Consider the following 19,695-nt stretch of genomic DNA (forward strand, 5'->3'; position numbering starts at 1 on the left):
TGAAAAGATGGAATCTTTCCACAACTTGTTTATCAACTGGCTTACTTGCAAACAACTGAAGTACCTTGAAGTATTTCTTTCCTAATTTAGCTAAGTATAGCCACATGCAAGTCTGCTTGCATTTATCTATTTAAGTTCCATATAGATTTCTTGTAATATTATTGCACTGTCAGAGGAAATGGGCCTGAGAACATGGATGAAAGATGGGGAAGAAAACATGGTCCCCAGGGGAGAACCATGTTCACTTACTAGCAGATAAAGCTGTTTCTTTAGAATGCTTCACAGGGACCCTCTCCTAAGGACAAGTTACTGGGGGCCGTCTGCTACTACGCTGGGTGGTCTGCTTACCTGAGACAGTGCTGAGGTAACAGTCCAATGCACACTGGGGAGAGGTGTGATCAGTTACCTCCAGAAGACACCCGCAACAGGAATCATTCAAGTTCTGGAGCTCCCTGGCCCCTTGCCAACTGCTCACCACCTGGTGACCAGCCTGCTGGGTGATGCCAGGCACTGGGGAACCACTGGCCTTCTACCTGCCCTCTGACTTCTCAAAGCAGTTTTTATCTGGGGATCATCTCACCTCCTTGAAAGGTTCATCTTTCCTCTTTGGCAAGTTAGGATTTCACTTCTGAGTGCTTGCATTTATTCATTTCTCTCAGTGCTAATGTTGGGCTCATCCAAACAGTTCATCTATTCCTTCTGGACATGAGGTATCCCTGAACCAGCTCCATTTCTTTCAAAATTCGTGAGGTAAACACAGAGGACATGGAGGGCAAGGAAAGCTAAAATGTAATGCCATTTATAAGACTTATAATTCTTTTTCAGAACCCTGACTCAACTGGTGCTTGAAATGTAGAACTAAATCATGGGTTAGGAATATTTTATGAGATCCTTTCAGTCTGGCTTAAAGGTGCTAAGGCCTTAAAACATTTGTTCCTCTTGGTTTGTTATTTCTAGTCCAATCCTCTTTCTACTTGTTTTTTTTGGAAACAGTTCATCACATTTGCAAAAACTTCAGCTAATTTTTCATTTGTGAGTTCACTAGGTCAATTACAAGCACCTGTTCAGACTTGTTGATAACCTATCAAAATGACAGTAACTTTCTCTAAAGACAAAACTTCCAACCTTGTTTAGGAGAAACAAGATAGGCTACTTCCACATGTTTACTTGAAGAATCACATATTTGCTGTAATACAATTTTGCTACCTCTAAGTGCAGTTCCTGAGTACAGTGCAAAGTTTCATACTACAGAATGAAAAAAGGAAGCTTGTCACATTTAGAGGAATAATATTCAGTTTTCAATTGAGAATAGAGTTCATTTACTTTTAACATAAAGCAAAAGACTGTATTTAAAAACTTTTATATTAATAGTTAATTGCTATATATGTGTAGCAAAAAAATCTAGCACACCTCACATACCACGAATGCTGCTATGATTTTAGGACATGTGATCTTCATTTTTAAAAACAACTATCACCCATAGTCCCAGAGAGCATGAAAATTTGCAATATCCATCAGTCACCCTGTCAAAGTCATAAAATCTTTCCTGTCCATTTTTCAAATTTCAAAACATCACAGCAGGATTGTAATCAACCATAACAGTAATATTTATAATACACAATTTAACTGTAATGACACATATAAGAATTTCTTTATCACAAAGTTGTTCCCCTGAGACATTTGTGTCTTCCTATCAGTATGGAAAACAGCATTCAAGGGTTGAGCACACTGATAGCAGCACATTTCAATTGGAAAAATAACCTATCCAAAACTGGAAATTTCCATCAAAGGATACAATCTGAAAGATACCATAAAGGTATATGTAAAATAACTTGTTATCTCATTTAGTTGTCAAACATGAAGAATTTCATGTTTGGATGGAATTTCATCCAAAGAGTCCAGGTTGACACAGAAGCATTGAGGTTCCCTTGCTTGGGAGTCCTTCATAGCTGTATCTCTAATGTGCTGAGAAACTGTGTCAGTTCTGATGCCTGTGCATTGTATCTGCAGTTGATTTCTGTGCTCGTGAATATACACATAAATAAAGTCAAGGGAAAAACAATAAAGGTAGGTTTAAAAAGTTTTTCCTGCCTTCAGACAGAAGCTGAAGCCATTTCTAAAGGAATCCAGCATATTTAATGTACATGGCTCCTCACCATTCCCAACAAAAGAGAGAGGTAGCAATAAATATATTTTTCAATTCAGCATATCAAAAGGATGTGGATTCTATACATATTAATACTGATGGAATTCACTAAGCAATATTGTCACCTTCACACATCTTAAATACAAATGGTGATTAATTGATGATATTGCTGGGATTGCACATAATCAACAAGTCCTATGTTAGTTTTTGAACATCAAAATTCATAGTATTTAATAAGTCATAGATGGTATCTCTAGGAAGACCTTAACTCCAATTCAGTTCCATCATTTGGGTAAACTTCATAACAATGTTTCTTAATTAAGTTCTGCTTTAGAATGCCAAAATAGATGTACACATATCACCCAGAACCGCATAGATGTCCACACAAAACTCAGTAGTGTTTGTTTTCCCAGAAAGTTTCTGAAATGCATCTATGAGCTCAGGGTCTAGTGTACATGTCACTATTCTCTGAAGATCTCTAATTAAATATCACATTTCTGGAAGAAGATAAAGTTAACAAACAGTAAGCACATATGCCTGCTGCAGTCACTTCCCTGAGAATGAAATATTCTGCTTTAAAAAGGAAATGACAGGGGGCTTCCCTGGTGGCACAGTGGTTGAGAGTCTGCCTGCCGATGCAGGGGACACGGATTCGTGCCCCAGTCCGGGAAGATCCCACATGCCGCGGAGCGGCTGGGCCCGTGAGCCATGGCCGCTGAGCCTGCGCATCCAGAGCCTGTGCTCCACAACGGGAGAGGCCACAACAGTGCACAACAGTGAGAGGTCCGTGTACCGCAAAAAAAAAAAAAAAAAAAATGACAATTTCAAGTACACATATTCAGATAGAGTTTTTTTAACAATATTTTTTTAAATTTAATTTTTAACTTTTTAAATTTATTTTTTTAAATTTTGGCTGCATTGGGCCTTCATTGCTGCATGTGGGCTTTCTCTAGTTGCGGTGAGCAGGGGCTACTCTTCGTTGTGATGTGCGGGCGTCTCATTGCACTGGCTTCTCTTGTTGCGGAGCATGGGCTTTAGGAGCGCAGGCTCAGTAGTTGTGGCGCATGGGCTTAGTTGCTCTGGGCATGCGGGATCTTCCCGGACCAGGGATGGAACCCGTGCCCCTGCATTGGCAGGAGGATTCTTAACCACTGCACCACCAGGGAAGTCAAAACAAAATCAAAAAGTATTTTGTGTATCAAAAATGATCTGAGAAGGCTGATTCATAATCTGTCCCATACAAATATTCAGTGACTTAGAATTAGATGAAATCACAGAGATTTCATTGCACAACAAAGAATTTAAAAATTATATAAAATAAAGAGAAAAAATTGAAATGCAATCAGGAAAAGAATGAGGCCTACTAAGTTCAAGTAACAACTTTGCACTAGAAGACAGTTTAGATAGTCAAAACAAAATGATCATTGTTTTACTTGTGAAGGGAAGGGGCTCCTTGTTAACCTCCTTGCTGGGATGTGACCCCCTGCACAAAACGCTTCCCTTACCAGTGCCTAACCTTCCCTTAAAGTCTTGGTCTTGCACTGGGAGAATGCTGATTCAGTGACTGTCGTAGTTTAAGAATATATCATTTTGGCAAAAGAATGCATCTATCAGCTTAGAGCTGTTGATGGGCCTAAAGCTGCTGTTGAAAAAGACATTCGTTTGCTTATTTTTGTTAATTCTTACTAACTTCTAGCATAATACCTGCCATTTGTATGGTCTAGAAGTTAGTTGGAAACATTTTGCTCCCTTTCTGGTCAATAAGGTATGCATTTAAAATTTTATGCATTATAGCACAGGGAGATCAGCTCGGTGCTTTGTGACCACCTAGAGGGGTGGGATAGGAAGGGTGGGAGTGAGGGAGACACAAGAGGGAAGAGATATGGGAACATATGTATATGTATAACTGATTCACTTTGTTATAAAGCAGAAACTAACACACCATTGTAAAGCAATTATACGCCAATAAAGATGTTAAAAAAATTTTATGCATTTAAAAACACCTTCAAATAAGCAATTTCTCTTTTCTTACCAAGGTGTGACCTCTGAATACTATGCTTTTCTACACCATTTGAGAAGAACTTTATAGTTCAAACTTTCACCCTATAGCTTGGTTTGTTTCTAAATACTGGTTTCTATCACAATGAAAATTTGTGCCCCTCTAGGCCTGTGCCTCCTGTACAATAAAGACATGTGCCCATTCCATACATGAAAAGAGATAAAATATAATCATGTAGGTTCAAGTTAAGCTGGAATAGAAATAGAATTTTTCCTGGTTTAAATCAACAATATCATAGCCTTTTGACTTCACATGTAAATTTCACATGTGGATGAATTTGGGTGAAAGCTAAAACTGAAAATTTTCATTCCTGTATCCTCATCTATTACTTTAAATTACAGTGTGTTTGTAATTATTAATTTGGCTTAAAGACAAGGATTCACTGGTAATTTTCAAAGGAATGGGTTAAAGAGAATAGGATATAGTTTAAGTACTAAACATACTAACTGTAAAAATAGTATGGATTCACATTAAGAGATTTTTCCATACTATAGAAAAGATTATTGTGTTTCAACCACAGTACTAAATTTTATTTGATCATACTAAAAACATATCAATGTAAATAAGATAGAACGTAGTGAGAAGTAAATAAAAAGCATAATTTCAGCTTTCAGATTACTAATTATATAGATTTAAAATCTTCTTAAGTAGTTAGAAGTGCAGTCTGATTTGGCAATAATTTCTTGACATTATACCAGTTATAAGAAGCCAGTTGAAGAGATTTTAGCCCAATAAGAACCTAGAGAATTTTCACCATAAATTATCCCCACACAGGAATGGGACACTGTTTTGGTGCTCTGGGTTCTCTTTTCTAGAGACGTTTCAATGAATAAAGAAGACATTTATATTTTATTATATAACTTATTTTCATTTCAAATTCTCAAGCAATAAAAAATTTAAAAGCAATGTTGGTAATTTCAGTTAGGCAGGACTTGGAATATGGAATATTGCATCTCTTTCATAGACTCTATGACTCTTCAAAGTGTCCTAAAAACACTATGAGTTTGATTAGCAGCAAAACATTAGCCTAATCAAAACCTTCCTCCTCCCCCTATGCATATATACATATACACAAACTATACATCAATACATTCTTAGCTTAAATATGACAATTTGACTGTTATTCCCAGAGGCTGTGCAAGGTTACAAATACTGTTCAAGACCACTAGTACCCAACTGGTTAAGAGAAAACCAATCCTTTCATTAAAACAAACAAATAAAACTACAAAATAATTCGATCACATATTCTGAATTTCTTTTAAGATTAAAAACATTGAGGGATACAGTGAATCACCCAATATATTACTGTTCTGAGTTCTATAATTTTCTTTATCTAAAACTATCTTTTATACATAGATGCGTTTAAACACAGTTTCAGCAATTCTAAGTAGATTCCTTTGAAAAATATGACAAGTATTTTTTTTTTAACTTGGAGGAAAGTTCTGCAAGGAGTGGGTTTTCTTCTCACAGATGAATTTTGCAGCATTTTCTCCCAGAAGCACACTGTCATCCTGTATACATGTGTCCTAAGGATGAAGCCTCTTAGCACTGGACCTCCAGAAAGAGGTCCTGCAGGCACCATGGTATGTTGGTCTTTTCTCTTCCACACTCTTTTAGCAGCACCCAATCTTTGGGCATCTTGCCAGTAGTGGTTGAAGTCCAGAACTTGATCTTCACTGGGAAAACCAAGTCCATTCAAAATGCAGCACTTTCATCTTTTGGTTGGGTGATTCTTGGTCCCCCATGGATAGGAGTGATACCTAGAAGATTCAAAAGTGGAAGAAGTTCTCTACAGTCTCAAATATTTTAGTTCACATATTCAGTTTCAAAAGCAGTAGCTCAGGTATATAAATAAATAAATCACAATGAATAAAAAGGTGATTCTAAACATGATGGAATGGGGAGATTTTTAGAAAGTTGACTTTTGCTGAAGTTCAGTGCTAGCATTTTCTTTCTCAAATTATAAATGTAATAGGAACTAATAATCCTACAGTGGAAAAATTAATACCCATCCAAAGTAACCTGTACATTAAATGCTTATTTTAAAGCAATGCAAGTTGATTCAATGTAGATTTCTTTTTCTCTCAACACATATTTCATTGTTACAAAGTAAAATATTAATATGTGCCCCTAAGTATAAAAGAATGGTATGCTGGTCATCTATTCATTCACAAAACTCAACAGTTTCACTCTCATTAGAACAGTGATAAAATGAAGGCACGCCAGGCTGTATCCTTCTGGTAAGGAAGCTAAATATTAATGTGTGCAAAATATAGGTAATCATACATCCCTGCAAATGACCACAAATAGAGCCCACCTGGGGCTGGCCCAGTTTATTTTGACCTTGTTTCATTTTCCTTGCAATCTCAACTCAGTTCTACTTCCCCTTCCCAAATCCCTCATTTAGGTTAGGGCTCCTTGCTGCTGTTTCTATTTTTGTTATCACTTTCTTTAATGCAGTATGTTGTGCCTGAGACATTCTTCCTACCAACTGCCTAAGCAGTCTCACCATTACTTATAACAGTTCTAGGTATCTTCCCCAAAGACAGCTAATAGCTAGATAATGGCCTTATCCTGAGACTTTCCATTTGAGAATAGCATCTCTCTAACCCTAACTAAACATAAACCCTATGATCTAAGCTGAAATGTTCCATGTCTTGGCTTAATGCTTTAGCTGCTGTCTGGATGCTTTGTAGATGTGTGTATAGGTTTGAACTGACAGTCTTAAGCTGTAAGCTTGAGGAATACAGGACTTATGTATGTAATTCCCTTTGCATGGTTATTAATCAGGATCATTTAATAATATTTTGCAATGATGGCTGTGATGACAATTAAGATGATGATGATGATTATGAGAACAATAGAAGATCTGACTAGATACTGGTGGAGGAGTTAAAACAATGTTTCTTATTTCAAACCACATTGCTAGGGAAGGTTTTCTCAACTTGTGTTCCAAGTAAAAGATGGAAATTCACTGGGTAAACAAGGTCAACAGACTTCTTTCCTAAAGTATATCTCAAAGTTTTCAATATAGTCATGTGTGTCAACATTCTCCCAAAATGGAAAAATGTACATTCAGGGTTTCCCAAATATATTTGGTCATGGAACTTTATTTTTCATATAACATCTATTATCATCTTTGATAATATTGGCTATTTACAAAACCTATTTGGGAAAATACACTGTACTGATTCTAAGTACTGATTCTAATTACCTCTACATGTCCTGTGATATTTGGCATCCTCTATCCTTTGAGCACGGAAAAATCATGACTGTCACAGCTGATCTGATTCATATTTGGAATTATGTACACTTTCAGTTTGTGAAGTATTAGGTACTTCTATGTGGAGCCTGACTTACTTCTTGGAAACTAATTGGGAACATCGGTAAACAAGTAATGGCTTTAAGCACAACCAAAGGTTATTTTCACTGGTAAACCGTGAAAACTGTCTCCCCCAATTATATATGCTATCACTGCTATTAGGAGCTGAAAAGGGAGTATCATGGTTATATGGATTTTTTTTTTTTTTGCTGTACACGGGCCTCTCACTGTTGTGGCCTCTCCCATTGTGGAACACAGGCTCCGGACGCACAGGCTCAGTGACCATGGCTCATGGGCCCAGCCGCTTTGCAGCATGTGGGATCTTCCCAGACTGGGGCACGAACCCGCATCCCCTGCATCGGCAGGAGGACTCCCAACCACTGCGCCACCAGAGAAGCCCCTGGTTATATGGATTTTTAAATGGATGATTCATTTTTATTTGGAACATTTTAAGAAAATTTGATGTCATTTCCATCATATATTACTTTAACTTGATCGTTTAAATCATATCTTCATATTATATTCACAATTCTGAATATAACTGTAAATAAATTTTCACCTTTGTCATTAGGCCTCTTATTGTCTATTTACCATAAGAAGAAAATCTGCAATTTCTTTTAATACAGGAATATGTCTTTGAAAGTAGAAGTAATGTTTGATTTTTTAAAAACTTAATAACTGTAGAATTGAAAAGAATAACCATAAATTTCAAAATAAGACTGGAATTACTATTTCTAAAAAAGGAAAAATAAGAGCTCTTATAAGAGCTTCCCGAAGTTCCTTACACCCCTGTTTTTTCATTATATTTAGCTGATTTTCTGCAAAAATTTGAAGACATCCATTGCCCATGATCCTGAGTCTCTGAGAAAATGTGATTAAAAAAATGATAAGCATGACTTTTGCCCCACTACAAGCCAATGGCACTTGAAATAATAAGTTGCTGAGAGTCAAGAACAGAGACATTCATACTATCCATGGAAGGCTGGATGTACTCAGATCAAGAGGAAAAAATGAAAATCCAAAATCCCTCCAGGGATGGGGGGAGAAGAGTTATAATGGAGATGGTTATTTCTATTAACAATATACCCTTGGAAAATGAGAATTACTCATCATTTCTCTGTGGTTACAAATCACAACAGGACTAAATGTACAAAGATAGTATTTTGGAAATATATTATCAAGCCAAAAGAGCAAGCAGCTGAATAATCTTATCTGTGATTCATAAGAACAACTCACTGAAACAGGGAAAAAAAAGGCTAACCTAACCTCAAAAAATATTCTAATTTCAATATAATGACCTTAATAGAATGTTCTTGAGACCTCTTTCTCTTTCCACGGCTAACAGTTATCTTTGGGGAAGACTTCTAGAATACTTTAAATAGTGGTCAACAGATAGTTTCATTAGCTAGACAGGAAGGTTATTCCTCCAGGTAGAAAAGCCCACTTAGGGAAAACAAACTCCACTGGACTATGTCTCCTAAGGCAACTTTGGCCATATAGGATGTGTAAGTGGTTACTCATCGTCAATTTGATGCTTCTGTTATGAGTGGGCTCCTTGGAAAAGTCAAGAGACAGCTCATGTATAGCAGACACTGTCAGCGCCCATATCCCCTCTTTCAAAGCACTTCAAAGCATGCTGGCCTGATTCCTTACGGCCAGCACCTGCGTTTCTTTTCCTGAGGATATCTCTGGTCTCTAGAATCTTCTTTGTCCACCCTTACAGAAGGCCAGAAATGCCAGGGAACTAACGTCCTCTGGGGAAAAAGGCCTCAAACGATGACTAATGGAAATTAGAGATAAATACCATCCCAGCTCCCTCAGCCCATAAGTGGGAGAATTGAGGTACATGTTCTCCACTGGCTCTCAGATTTCCACAATGGGATCAAGCTCCAACCACCACAACAGTAACTTACTTGAAAATGAAATCTTTATTGAATTATTTCTTCAATCCCTTACCAGAGTTTCTTGGGATTGCCTCTCAAACTAATTGTACTCAAATCTTTGTGCCCTAAACTGTGCCCAACAGTAAAATTGCAGGAATCCATAACTGAATGAAATTGATATAAAATAGAGTATATTTTTAGATCACCAATAATGATTATTTTAGAAGATAACACAGCCCCAGTAAACTGCAATTTCTTTTTAGGGTAAGCAAATGGGAACACATAACAACAAATCCCTTTCCCACAAACATATCTTAAATTCACCAGAAGTGATTCTTTGTTTAGTTGCACTTTCCCCCTTGCATTCTATACAAATAATTGCTAGATTTTAGTCATGGACATTTGAGTTTCGGCTCTTCCAATATGGGACAAACATGCTTAATTTAAAAAAAAATGTAGAAATAATTTTCCATTTCATTATGTAGGAGTAAATTACTACTAAGTGATCACCCTTTCTTTTTCAACCAAGAATACAGCAGCTGCATCCATATAAAATATGGTCAACATACATTCTACTCACAGTTGTATCAAGTCTAAGCCAAGATATTTTACAAAAGTGTTTAAAATAGAAGGTTGGGGAAAACCTCTAGAATCAAGGATAGAGAAATTAGATCTAATATCCAATGGTCTAAATTGAATTTTCACATTTCTAGATCTCACCTGTTAGAAGTAAAATTGTAATAACCATTTTCCTCTAGGACTTCTTCAATCACAATCTAAAGTTAAAAAATATCAGGTTAGTATTGAATTAAAAGCAACAAAATAAAATCATTCAGAGGCACCACAAAAACCTCACCTGCATCTGTTCATATGTTATCCCCTGCTCCAAATCAAAGCTGGAGGGTAGACCTGAAATAGATAAATTATGAAAAGCCTGACATTTGGTTCATGTTTTCTTAGATTTTATTGGCAATTATGATTCACATGCAGTGAAAAGAGGTCAGTTTCTTAGTGATGAAGATGAGTACTTACAAACACATTCCAAATTATCTTGGCTTTTGGGGTGGCCATCACAAAATAATACACAAGATTTATGTGCATTGCTCATGGTATAAATTGGCCAATTAAGTTAGGGGTGTGTGTGTGTGTGTGTGTGTGTGTGTGTAAGGATAGGTGAGGAGTGGTTCTAAACACAAACCTCCTGATAGGCAAATAAAAGATTAAGAAACTATTCCTAATCCACAAGGCAAAAAGAGTAGATATGTGCTAGAAAAAAACCAAATTCTTAGAGGAAGGCAGAAATAGCCAGAGGAGGACAACAAAGGTCTAACCCTTGGCTATGGCTGCCAGGAGGGAATAAAATACATTTAAAATCAGAAGACAGTAATTCTTTTGAGGTTTGGTCTGAGTATGATATACCAGCACATTAACAAACCCCAGCACCACCCAAAGCAATGTTGACCAGTTTCCACTCAGGTCAATCAACACTTATCACATGGAGGCCCAGGAGCTCCCCTGCCACTTACTTAGGAGAGAGAAAAGAGAATGGGTTGAAGGTTAAGAGGACGCACAAGGATGTGAGTGCTGGCAGCTTGTTTTTCAAGCCCAGCTTAAAGGTGTTGCCCAAAGTGCTCCCTGGTTCTGCTGTCTTTGCTTCTGTCCAGGCTGCCATGACTAGGGACACACCTGGTCTGCTCTGGGTAGGAGCATCCAGCTTCTGGAAGAGCCTGTCAACTCCCTCTCAGGATGCTGAGAGACTTCCACCAGAGTTCTTCACTCAGCAGGGCTGCTGTGGTAAGAAGTCTGGCCTGTGACTGACCTACCTGCCCAGGGGGATGCAAATGACTTTACTTCACTTAGTATGATAATCTCTAGATCCATACATGTTGCTGCATATGTCAAGATTTTATTCTTTTTTATGGCTAATATTCAATGATATATATATATATATACCACATCGTACTACGTGAAGTAAGTCAGAAAGACAAATATTATATGATATCACTTATCTGTGGAATCTAAAAAATAATACAAATGAACTTATTTACAAAACAGAAACAGACTCACAGACATAGAAAACAAACCTATGGTTACCAAAGGGGAAAGGGGGGGAGGGATAAATTAGGCATATGGGATTAACAGATGCACTCTACTATATATAAAATATATAAACAATAATGATTTACTGTATAGCACTGGGAACTATATTTAATATTTTTAATAACCTATAAAGGAAAAGGAAAAGAATCTGAAAAAGAATATATATATATCTGGATCACTTTTCTGTACACCTGAAACTAACACAATATTATAAATCAACTATAGTTCAATTAAAAATAAATAAAAGCAAATGACTTTAGATAACAGTTTATCTCGATCTTACAGATTTCTCAGGGATGATTTTAAATGCAGTTCTGTCTACCCAGTTTAGCTGTATCCTAGGAGTCCAAGACTTAGGGAAAGTTTGATAATTAGTACATGAAGTGATTTGCCTAAATTAGGCAACTTCAAAAGCACAACAGGATTAGGCTTATTTTTTGTCTGAGTAGATGGCAAGTTTTCATTTAACAGTAAAAGTTTCACATCTGTCTGCCCCACTGAGAGATATAACTATAGTTTACAGGGATTCCGAAATTATTTAGGAATTCTGTAACCTCAGAGTAGCTTGAAGATCTCTTCTGAGGTCAAAAATATCACAAGAAAAATTACATTATGCTGAGTCCCTACTACTGGCTAAGTACTTTTTATATATTTACACTGATCATTGCTATAATCCTAAGATGGTTACCATTTTTGTTCCCATTTTACAGGCAAGAAAACTGGGGTTCAGTGAGGTCAAATAATTTGCTCAAGGTCAGCTACTAAGAGCTTGAGCTGAGATTTGAATCTAGGCATCCTGGTTTACAGAATACATACCTTTAATCCCTATGTTATATTGCCTCCCTATGAGAAATTTTTTCAAAAAAGAAAAAAAATTAAATATGTCTGATGTGGATTCTTCAGGTAAGTGTCAAATTTTCTGTTTTATTCAAGCTCTTCATTTCTGCTTTTTATCCCCCTGGATGTTTTTGAGCATTTGATTTCCCATCACCAGATAAGAAGAAGTAAAAGGAAATACAATTTACCCACACAGATTCTGTTTGCTTATGGTATTAATAAATGATCAAGGAAGGTGTCACAAGTGTGTAAAATAAATCTCAGGGAATTTCTAAATTCCTACTGTATGTCCTTCCAACTGTCACCACAGATAATCAAAATAAACTCTGTTTTCATTTTAAATTGAAGATAATCTTTTAAGGATAGCTGTTGATACAAACAATCTATTTCTTTGTGAAAGCCAGATTTCCTGTGTTGAAGACCATTACCTGTTGGGTTATTTGGGGATAGGCTGTTTCGACCTGATGAATGATGCAATAAATGGTAATCTGCTGTGAAAAAGTTGGGCTCAATTGGTTCTGGAGATCCCTGAGATAACTGAAACAGAAAAAGCAAAACTGCATCTTATTTTGCATTCAGAATCAAATGACATGAGACCTCTGTGTGCGTCTCTGCCCAGAAAAATTAGTGCTCTTCTGTTGTCAATCCCTTGTATACAGATAAAGACCAATCTTCTTCCTTTAAAAAAAAAAGATAAATTAGATGCAGGCAAATTACAGTGAAAGCAAGTAGATAATTCCTGGTCACATGAAAATAAAAAAAATACTATATAGCTTTATAAGAACAAAATAAAACTGGATAGAAAAATAATGGCATGGGCCTGAGATATCAAAATGTTATTTTTGTCAGGTGTAGGAGGAATGAACTCCAATCATTCAACAAAACATAATTTTTAGCCCAGATCATTCTTGTTTGACCAAGGCAAACACATTTCTTAATACATTTTTCTAAATTACTTTTTTTTTGGCGATACGCGGGCCTCTCACTGTTGTGACCTCTCCCGTTGCGGAGCACAGGCTCCGGATGTGCAGGCTCAGTGGCCATGGCTCACGGGCCCAGCCGCTCCGCGGCATGTGGGATCTTCCCGGACCGGGGCACAAACCCGTGTCCCCTGCATCGGCAGGTGGACTCGCAACCACTGCGCCACCAGGGAAGCCCCTAAATTACTATTAATTAATTTTAATCTCCAAACATTAATTCCCAACACTGTAAAGGAAAGAGTAATTCACTAAATGTCAGAACTTATTAAAGTTCCAATTGTTTAATGCCGTTCTATAATGATGAGTTTTTTAAATGAAAGTTTCAAAATCCTTTCACCTTTAATTCCAACTAACACTTGAGCTGGCCAAGTTTTTGCGCCTGTGTAAAACAATATACTTTTAAAATGTCGATACATATTAATAAACCAGAAACAAAAGGCACAATTTAGACTATTCGATAGTTGTTACCTTGGATTCACAAACTCTATTCATGAATTAAAACATAACATGGTTCAATCATTTGAGCAAATTGTTTGGCAGTTCACAAATATGCCCACACTTTAAGCCAACAATCCCACTCTTGGATATACACACACAAGAGAAATGAGTACTTCTGTTCATGAAAAGACATGTACAAGAATGTTCGTAGCACATTTATTCGTAATAATCAAAAACTGGAAGACCCCCAAATGCCCACAGGATAGATAAATATATTGTGGTGTGCTTATCCAATGGAATTTTGCCAAACATGAAAAAGAACACACTGTGGATATACACAGCAAGATGGATGAGTGTTGAGCAAAAGAAGCCAGACACAAAAGGATACACAATGTATAACTTCATTTACACATATTTTCACAACCGAGAAAAGCTAACCAATGGTGACAGAGATCAGGACAATGATTACATTGTAACAGGTAGTAGAGTTTGACCAGGAAAAGGCAGGCAGGAGCCTTCTTCTGGGCTGGAAGTGTTCTATATATCGATATGGGTGGTGGTCACATGGGTGAATATATATGTAAAAGTTCATGGAGTTGTATATGTACTTCACTGTATACATTATGCATTTTATACATTAATATAAACATTTTATATTAGCAATTGATAATTATTCCATCAATATGCTTTGGATACTATAAATAAAAATCATTTTTGAGTTTTCCAGTCTTCATATTGCCAACGAATGCTACACATTAGAAAAAAGATATGAATCATCCTTTTATAGTCTTGAAAATTTATTTTCCTTACTTTAGTGACAACTGATAAAATTAATAACCCATCTGTAAAATGACAAGATTGTAAGACTGTAATAGTGTAATGCAGGAAGATTTTATTCACTTAATAACTTTCTCATCAGTTCTATTAGGAGGCAATGCAGATAGCCTTAAGCATTCTGTAGTTCTAATATCTAAGGTAGTAGATTATTCCAACTGAACTTCTTAATATGTCTTTTAATGCTGAAAATGATTTCCTGGTATTACCTTCCAAGTGACTTCAGATGGATTTTTTTTTCATATGGTTGAGCATAGGAGTAATTTGGCTGCCTGAAATGTTCATCCCAATTATTTCTTAGAAAGCTTATTTAAGTCAACTTAATTATTAAGTGAACACCTTGGAATCCTAAAGATTTCACAGACAGGAAGATGCACAGTATCATATGTGAATTGTTACATGGAGAGGTCAAAAGAGTCATTTTAAGATGACAGGACAAGTTCTTTTCATTGATTCAAACTTTGAAGAGAGGAGTGTTTGATGTTTCCAGAGCCAGTGTCACACTAGCAGTCTTCTAGCCTAAGAACTGTGAATTCTCAGAGGGATGGGACCATGGAAGAAGCCAAGGACTAAAATTTTTAGTCTTGTGTTTGAGACCCAGATACATTTATTTTTATCCTAGGAAATTTCCAGAACTTTGTTTTGCAGTTCAGTTTTTTGATGTATACTATATTCTTTCAGCAAATCTTTTTTGCCCCTTACTATGTGACCTGAGCAGGTTTTGTAAATCAGAAATGTAAACCTTTCAATCCACATACACTGATGATCTGCCTAGCTTATTAGCACCATGCTGGGCACCATGGAGGACACAGAAATGATCTGGCCTCCATGAGACTTGCAAATTGACTGGAAAAATAGTCTAATGTATATAAAACAAGAGGGCAATGCATTAAATAATGAAGTGTGAAATGAGACCGTGAGATCTAAGCTTACACAAAAAAGGATGCTTCATGAAGACCAGCATGGTTTTCAGAAGCTCTGTAGAAGAAACACTAGAGCTGAAACTCAAAGGCTGGAATTGGGTGGGATGCAAGGAAGTCAAGTGAACATTCCAGGTGAGAGGAACTTGAGGGCACAGTCTGGGTATTGCATATTAATGGCAAAGTGATAAAGGGCTATGACATTAGTCCATGTTATAGAGGCTTGGGGATTTAGGTTGAAGAGAGGAACACAAGTGTTATTCATTAATTCAGGGAGTATTTTTTATTCAAAAACATTCTTTAACTTAAAATTTTAAAAAATTTAAATATTTTTTAGCCACACTACACGGCATGTGGGATCTTAGCTCCCTGACCAGGGATCAAACCCATGGCCCCTGCATTGGAAGCACAGAGTCTTAACCACTGGACCACCAGGGAAGTTCCCAGGGAGTATTCTTTTTTAAAAAATAGCAGGTTCAGGGGCTTCCCTGGTGGCGCAGTGGTTAAGAATCCACCTGCCAATGCAGGGGACAGGGGTTCGAGCCCTGGTCCGGGAAGATCCCATATGCCATGGAGCAACTAAGCCCCGTGTGCCGCAACTACTGAGCCTGCACTCTACAGCCCACAAGCCACAACTACTGAGCCCATGTGCCACAACTACTGAAGCCTGCGCACCTAGAGTCCGAGCTCTACAACAAGAGAAGCCACTGCAATGAGAAGCCCGCGCACCGCAACGAAGAGTAGCCCCTACTCACTGCAATTAGAGAAAGATCATGCACAGCAACGAAGACCCAACACAGCCAAAAATAAATAAAATAAAATAAATTTATAAAAACAAAAAAACAAAAGGTTCTTTTTAGTTATCCATTTTATACATATTAGTGTATATATGTCAATCCCAATGTCCCAATTCATCACAAAACACCCCCCCCTCATGTTCCCCCCTTGGTGTCCATACTTTTCTTCTTTACATCTGTGTCTCAATTTCTGCCCTGCAAACCAGTTCATCTGTACTGTTTTTCTAGGTTCCACATATATGCATTAACATACGATATTTGTTTTTCTCTTTCTGACTTACTTCACTCTGTATGACAGTCTCTAGATCCATCCACATCTCTACAAATGACTCAGTTTCATTCCTTTTTATGGCTGAGGAATATTCCATTGTATATATGTACCACATCTTCTTTATCCATCCGTCTGTTGATGGGAATTTAGGTTGCTTCCATGTCCTGGCTATTGTAAATAGTGCTACAATGAACATTGGGGTGTATGTATCTTTTTGAATTATAGTTTTCTCTGGGTATATGCCCAGTAGTGGGATTGCTGTGTCATATGGTAGTTCTATTTTTAGTTTCTTAAGGAACTTCCATACTGTTCTCCATAGTGGCTGTATCAATTTACCTTCCCACCAACAGTGCAAGAGGGTCCTTTTTCTCCACACCCTCTCCAGCATTTGTTGTTTGTAGATTTTCTGATGATGCCCATTCTAACTGGTGTGAGGTGATACCTCATTGTAGTTTTGATTTGCATTTCTCTAATAATTAGTGATGTTGAGCAGCTTTTTATGTGCCTTTTGGCATCTGTATGTCTTCTTTGGAGAAATGTCTATTTAGGTTTTCTGCCCATTTTTGGATTGGGTTGTCTGTTTCTTTAATATCGAGCTGCATGAGCTGTTTATATATTTTGGAGATTAATCCTTTGTCAGTTGATTCATTTGCAAATATTTTCTCCCATTCTGAGGGTTGTCTTTTCATCTTGTTTGTAGTTTCCTTTGTTTTGCAAAAGCTTTTTAGTTTCATTAGGTCCCATTTGTTTATTTTTGTTTTTATCTCCATTACTCTACAAGGTGGATCAAAAAAGATCTTGCTCTGATTTATGTCAAAGCGTGTTCTTCCTATGTTTTCCTCTAAGAGTTTTATAGTGTCCGGTCTTACATTTAGGTCTCTAATCCATTTTGAGTTTATTTTTGTGTATGGTGTTAGAGAGTGTTCTAATTTCATTCTTTTACATGTAGCTTCCCAGTTTTCCCAGCACCACTTATTGAAGAGGCTGACTTTTCTCCATTGTATATTCTTGCCTCCTTTAACAAAGATAAGGTGACCATAGGTGCGAGGGTTTATCTCTGGGCTGTCTATCCTGTTCCATTGATCTATATTTCTGTTTTTGTGCCAATACCATACTGTCTTGTTTACTGTAGCTTTGTAGTATACTCTGAAGTCAGAGAGCCTGATTCTTCCAGCTCCATTTTTCTTTCTGAGAATTGATTTGGCTGTTCAGGGTGTTTTGTGATTCCACACAAATTGTGAACTTTTTTGTTCTAGTTTTGTGAAAAAGGTCATTGGTATTTTGACAGGGATTGCATTGAATCTGTAATATGCCTTGGGTGGTAGAGTCATTTTCGCAATGTTGATTCTTCCAATCCAAGAACGTGGTATATCTCCCCATCTGTTGGTATTATCTTTAATTTCTTTCAGCAGTGTCTTATAGTTTTCTGCATACAGGTCTTTTGTCTCCCTAGGTAGGTTTATTCCTAGGCATTTTATTCTTTTTGTTGCAATGGTAAATGGGAATGTTTCCTTAATTTCTCTTTCAGATTTTTTATCATTAGTGTGTAGGAATGCAAGAGATTTCTGTACATTAATTTTGTACCCTGCAACTTTACCAAATTCACTGATTAGCTCTAGTAGTTTTCTGGTGGCATCTTTAGGATTCTCTATGTGTAGTATCATGTCATCTGCAAACAGTGACAGCTTTACTTCTTTTCCAATTTGGATTCCTTTCATTTCTTTTTCTTCTCTGATTGCCATGGCTAGGGCTTCCAAACCTATGTTGAATAATAGTGGTGAGAGTGGACATCCTTGTCTTGTTCCTGCTCTTAGAGGAGATGCTTTCAGTTTTTCACCATTGAGAATGATGTTTGCTGTGGGTTTGTCATACATGGACTTTATTATGTTAAAGTAGGTTCCCTCTATGCCCACTTTCCGAGAGTTTTTATCATAAATGGGTGCTGAATTTTGTCAAAGGCTTTTTCTGCATCTATTGAGATGATCATATCGTTTTTCTTCTTCAATTTGTTAATATGGTGTATCACATTGATTTGTGTATATTGAAGAATCCTTGCATCCCTGGGATAAATCCCACTTGATCAAGGTGTGTGATCCTTTTAATGTGTTGTTGGATTCTGTTTGCTAGTATATTGTTGAGGATTTTTGCATCTATATTCATTAGTGATATTGGTCTGTAATTTTCTTTTTTTGTAGTATCTTTGTCTGGTTGTGGTATCAGGGTGATGGTGGCCTCATAGAATGAGTTTGGGAGTGTTCCTTCGTCTGCAATTTTTGGAAGAGTTTGAGAAGGATGGGTGTTAGTTCTTCTCTAAATGCTTGATAGAATTCACCTGTGAAGCCTGGTGCTGGACTTTTGTTTGTTGGAAGATTTTTAATCACAGTTTCAATTTCATTACTTGTGATTGGTCTGTTCATATTTTCTGTTTCTTCCTGGCTCAGTCTTAGAAGGTTATACCTCCCTAAGAATTTGTCCATTTCTTCCAGGTTGTCCATTTTATTGGCATAGAATTGCTTGTAGTTGTTTCTTAGGATGCTTTGTATTTCTGCAGTGTCTGTTGTAACTTCTCCTTTTTCATTTCTAATTTTATTGATTTGAGGCCTCTCCCTCTTTTTCTTGATGAGTCTGGCTAATGGTTTATCAATTTTGTTTATCTTCTCAAAGAACCAGCTTTTAGTTTTGTTGATTTCTATTTCATTTATTTCTGCTCTGTTCTTTATGATCTCTTTCCTTCTACTAAGTTTGGGTTTTGTTTGTTCTTTCTCTAGTTCCTTTAGGTGTAAAGTTAGGTTGTTTATTTGAGATATTTGTTGTTTCTTAAGGTAGGCTTGTATTGCTATAAACTTCCCTCTTAGAACTGCTTTTGCTGCATCCCATTGGTTTTGGATCATTGTGTTTTCGTTGCCATTTTTCTCTAGGTATGTTTTGATTTCCTCTTTGATATCTTCAGTGATCTCTTGGTTATTTAGTAACATGTTGTTTAGCCTCCACGTGTTTGTATTTTTTACGTTTTTTTCCCTGTAGTTGATTTCTAATCTTAGTGTTGTCGTCAGAAAAGATGCTTGACATGATTTTAATTTTCTTAAATTTACTGAGGCTTGATTTGTG

At 36.8% G+C, this 19,695-nt stretch overlaps 1 protein-coding gene across 16 annotated transcripts in view; it reads right to left on the reverse strand.

The window, feature by feature from the left end:
• Positions 1 to 5,652: 5,652 nt before the first annotated feature.
• The window catches only part of NEK10 (NIMA related kinase 10), a 315,567-nt gene continuing 301,524 nt past the window's right edge, over positions 5,653 to 19,695 (reverse strand). For 15 of the 16 annotated variants that reach the window (XM_079933110.1, XM_079933115.1, XM_079933109.1 and 12 more), the window contains 4 exons: positions 12,776 to 12,884; positions 10,267 to 10,319; positions 10,131 to 10,186; positions 5,653 to 5,965 (listed from right to left, as the gene is read on the reverse strand). In XM_079933110.1, coding sequence (XP_079789236.1) covers positions 5,917 to 5,965; positions 10,131 to 10,186; positions 10,267 to 10,319; positions 12,776 to 12,884 — 267 coding nt within the window. In that variant the 3' untranslated portion in view covers positions 5,653 to 5,916. Of the gene's footprint in view, positions 5,966 to 10,130; positions 10,187 to 10,266; positions 10,320 to 12,775; positions 13,026 to 19,695 lie in introns of those variants that run through there. The other variant, XM_079933116.1, reaches the window with a different exon arrangement.

Source organism: Stenella coeruleoalba (genome assembly GCF_951394435.1).
Source record: "Stenella coeruleoalba genome assembly, chromosome: 10".
NCBI lineage: Eukaryota > Metazoa > Chordata > Mammalia > Artiodactyla > Delphinidae > Stenella > Stenella coeruleoalba.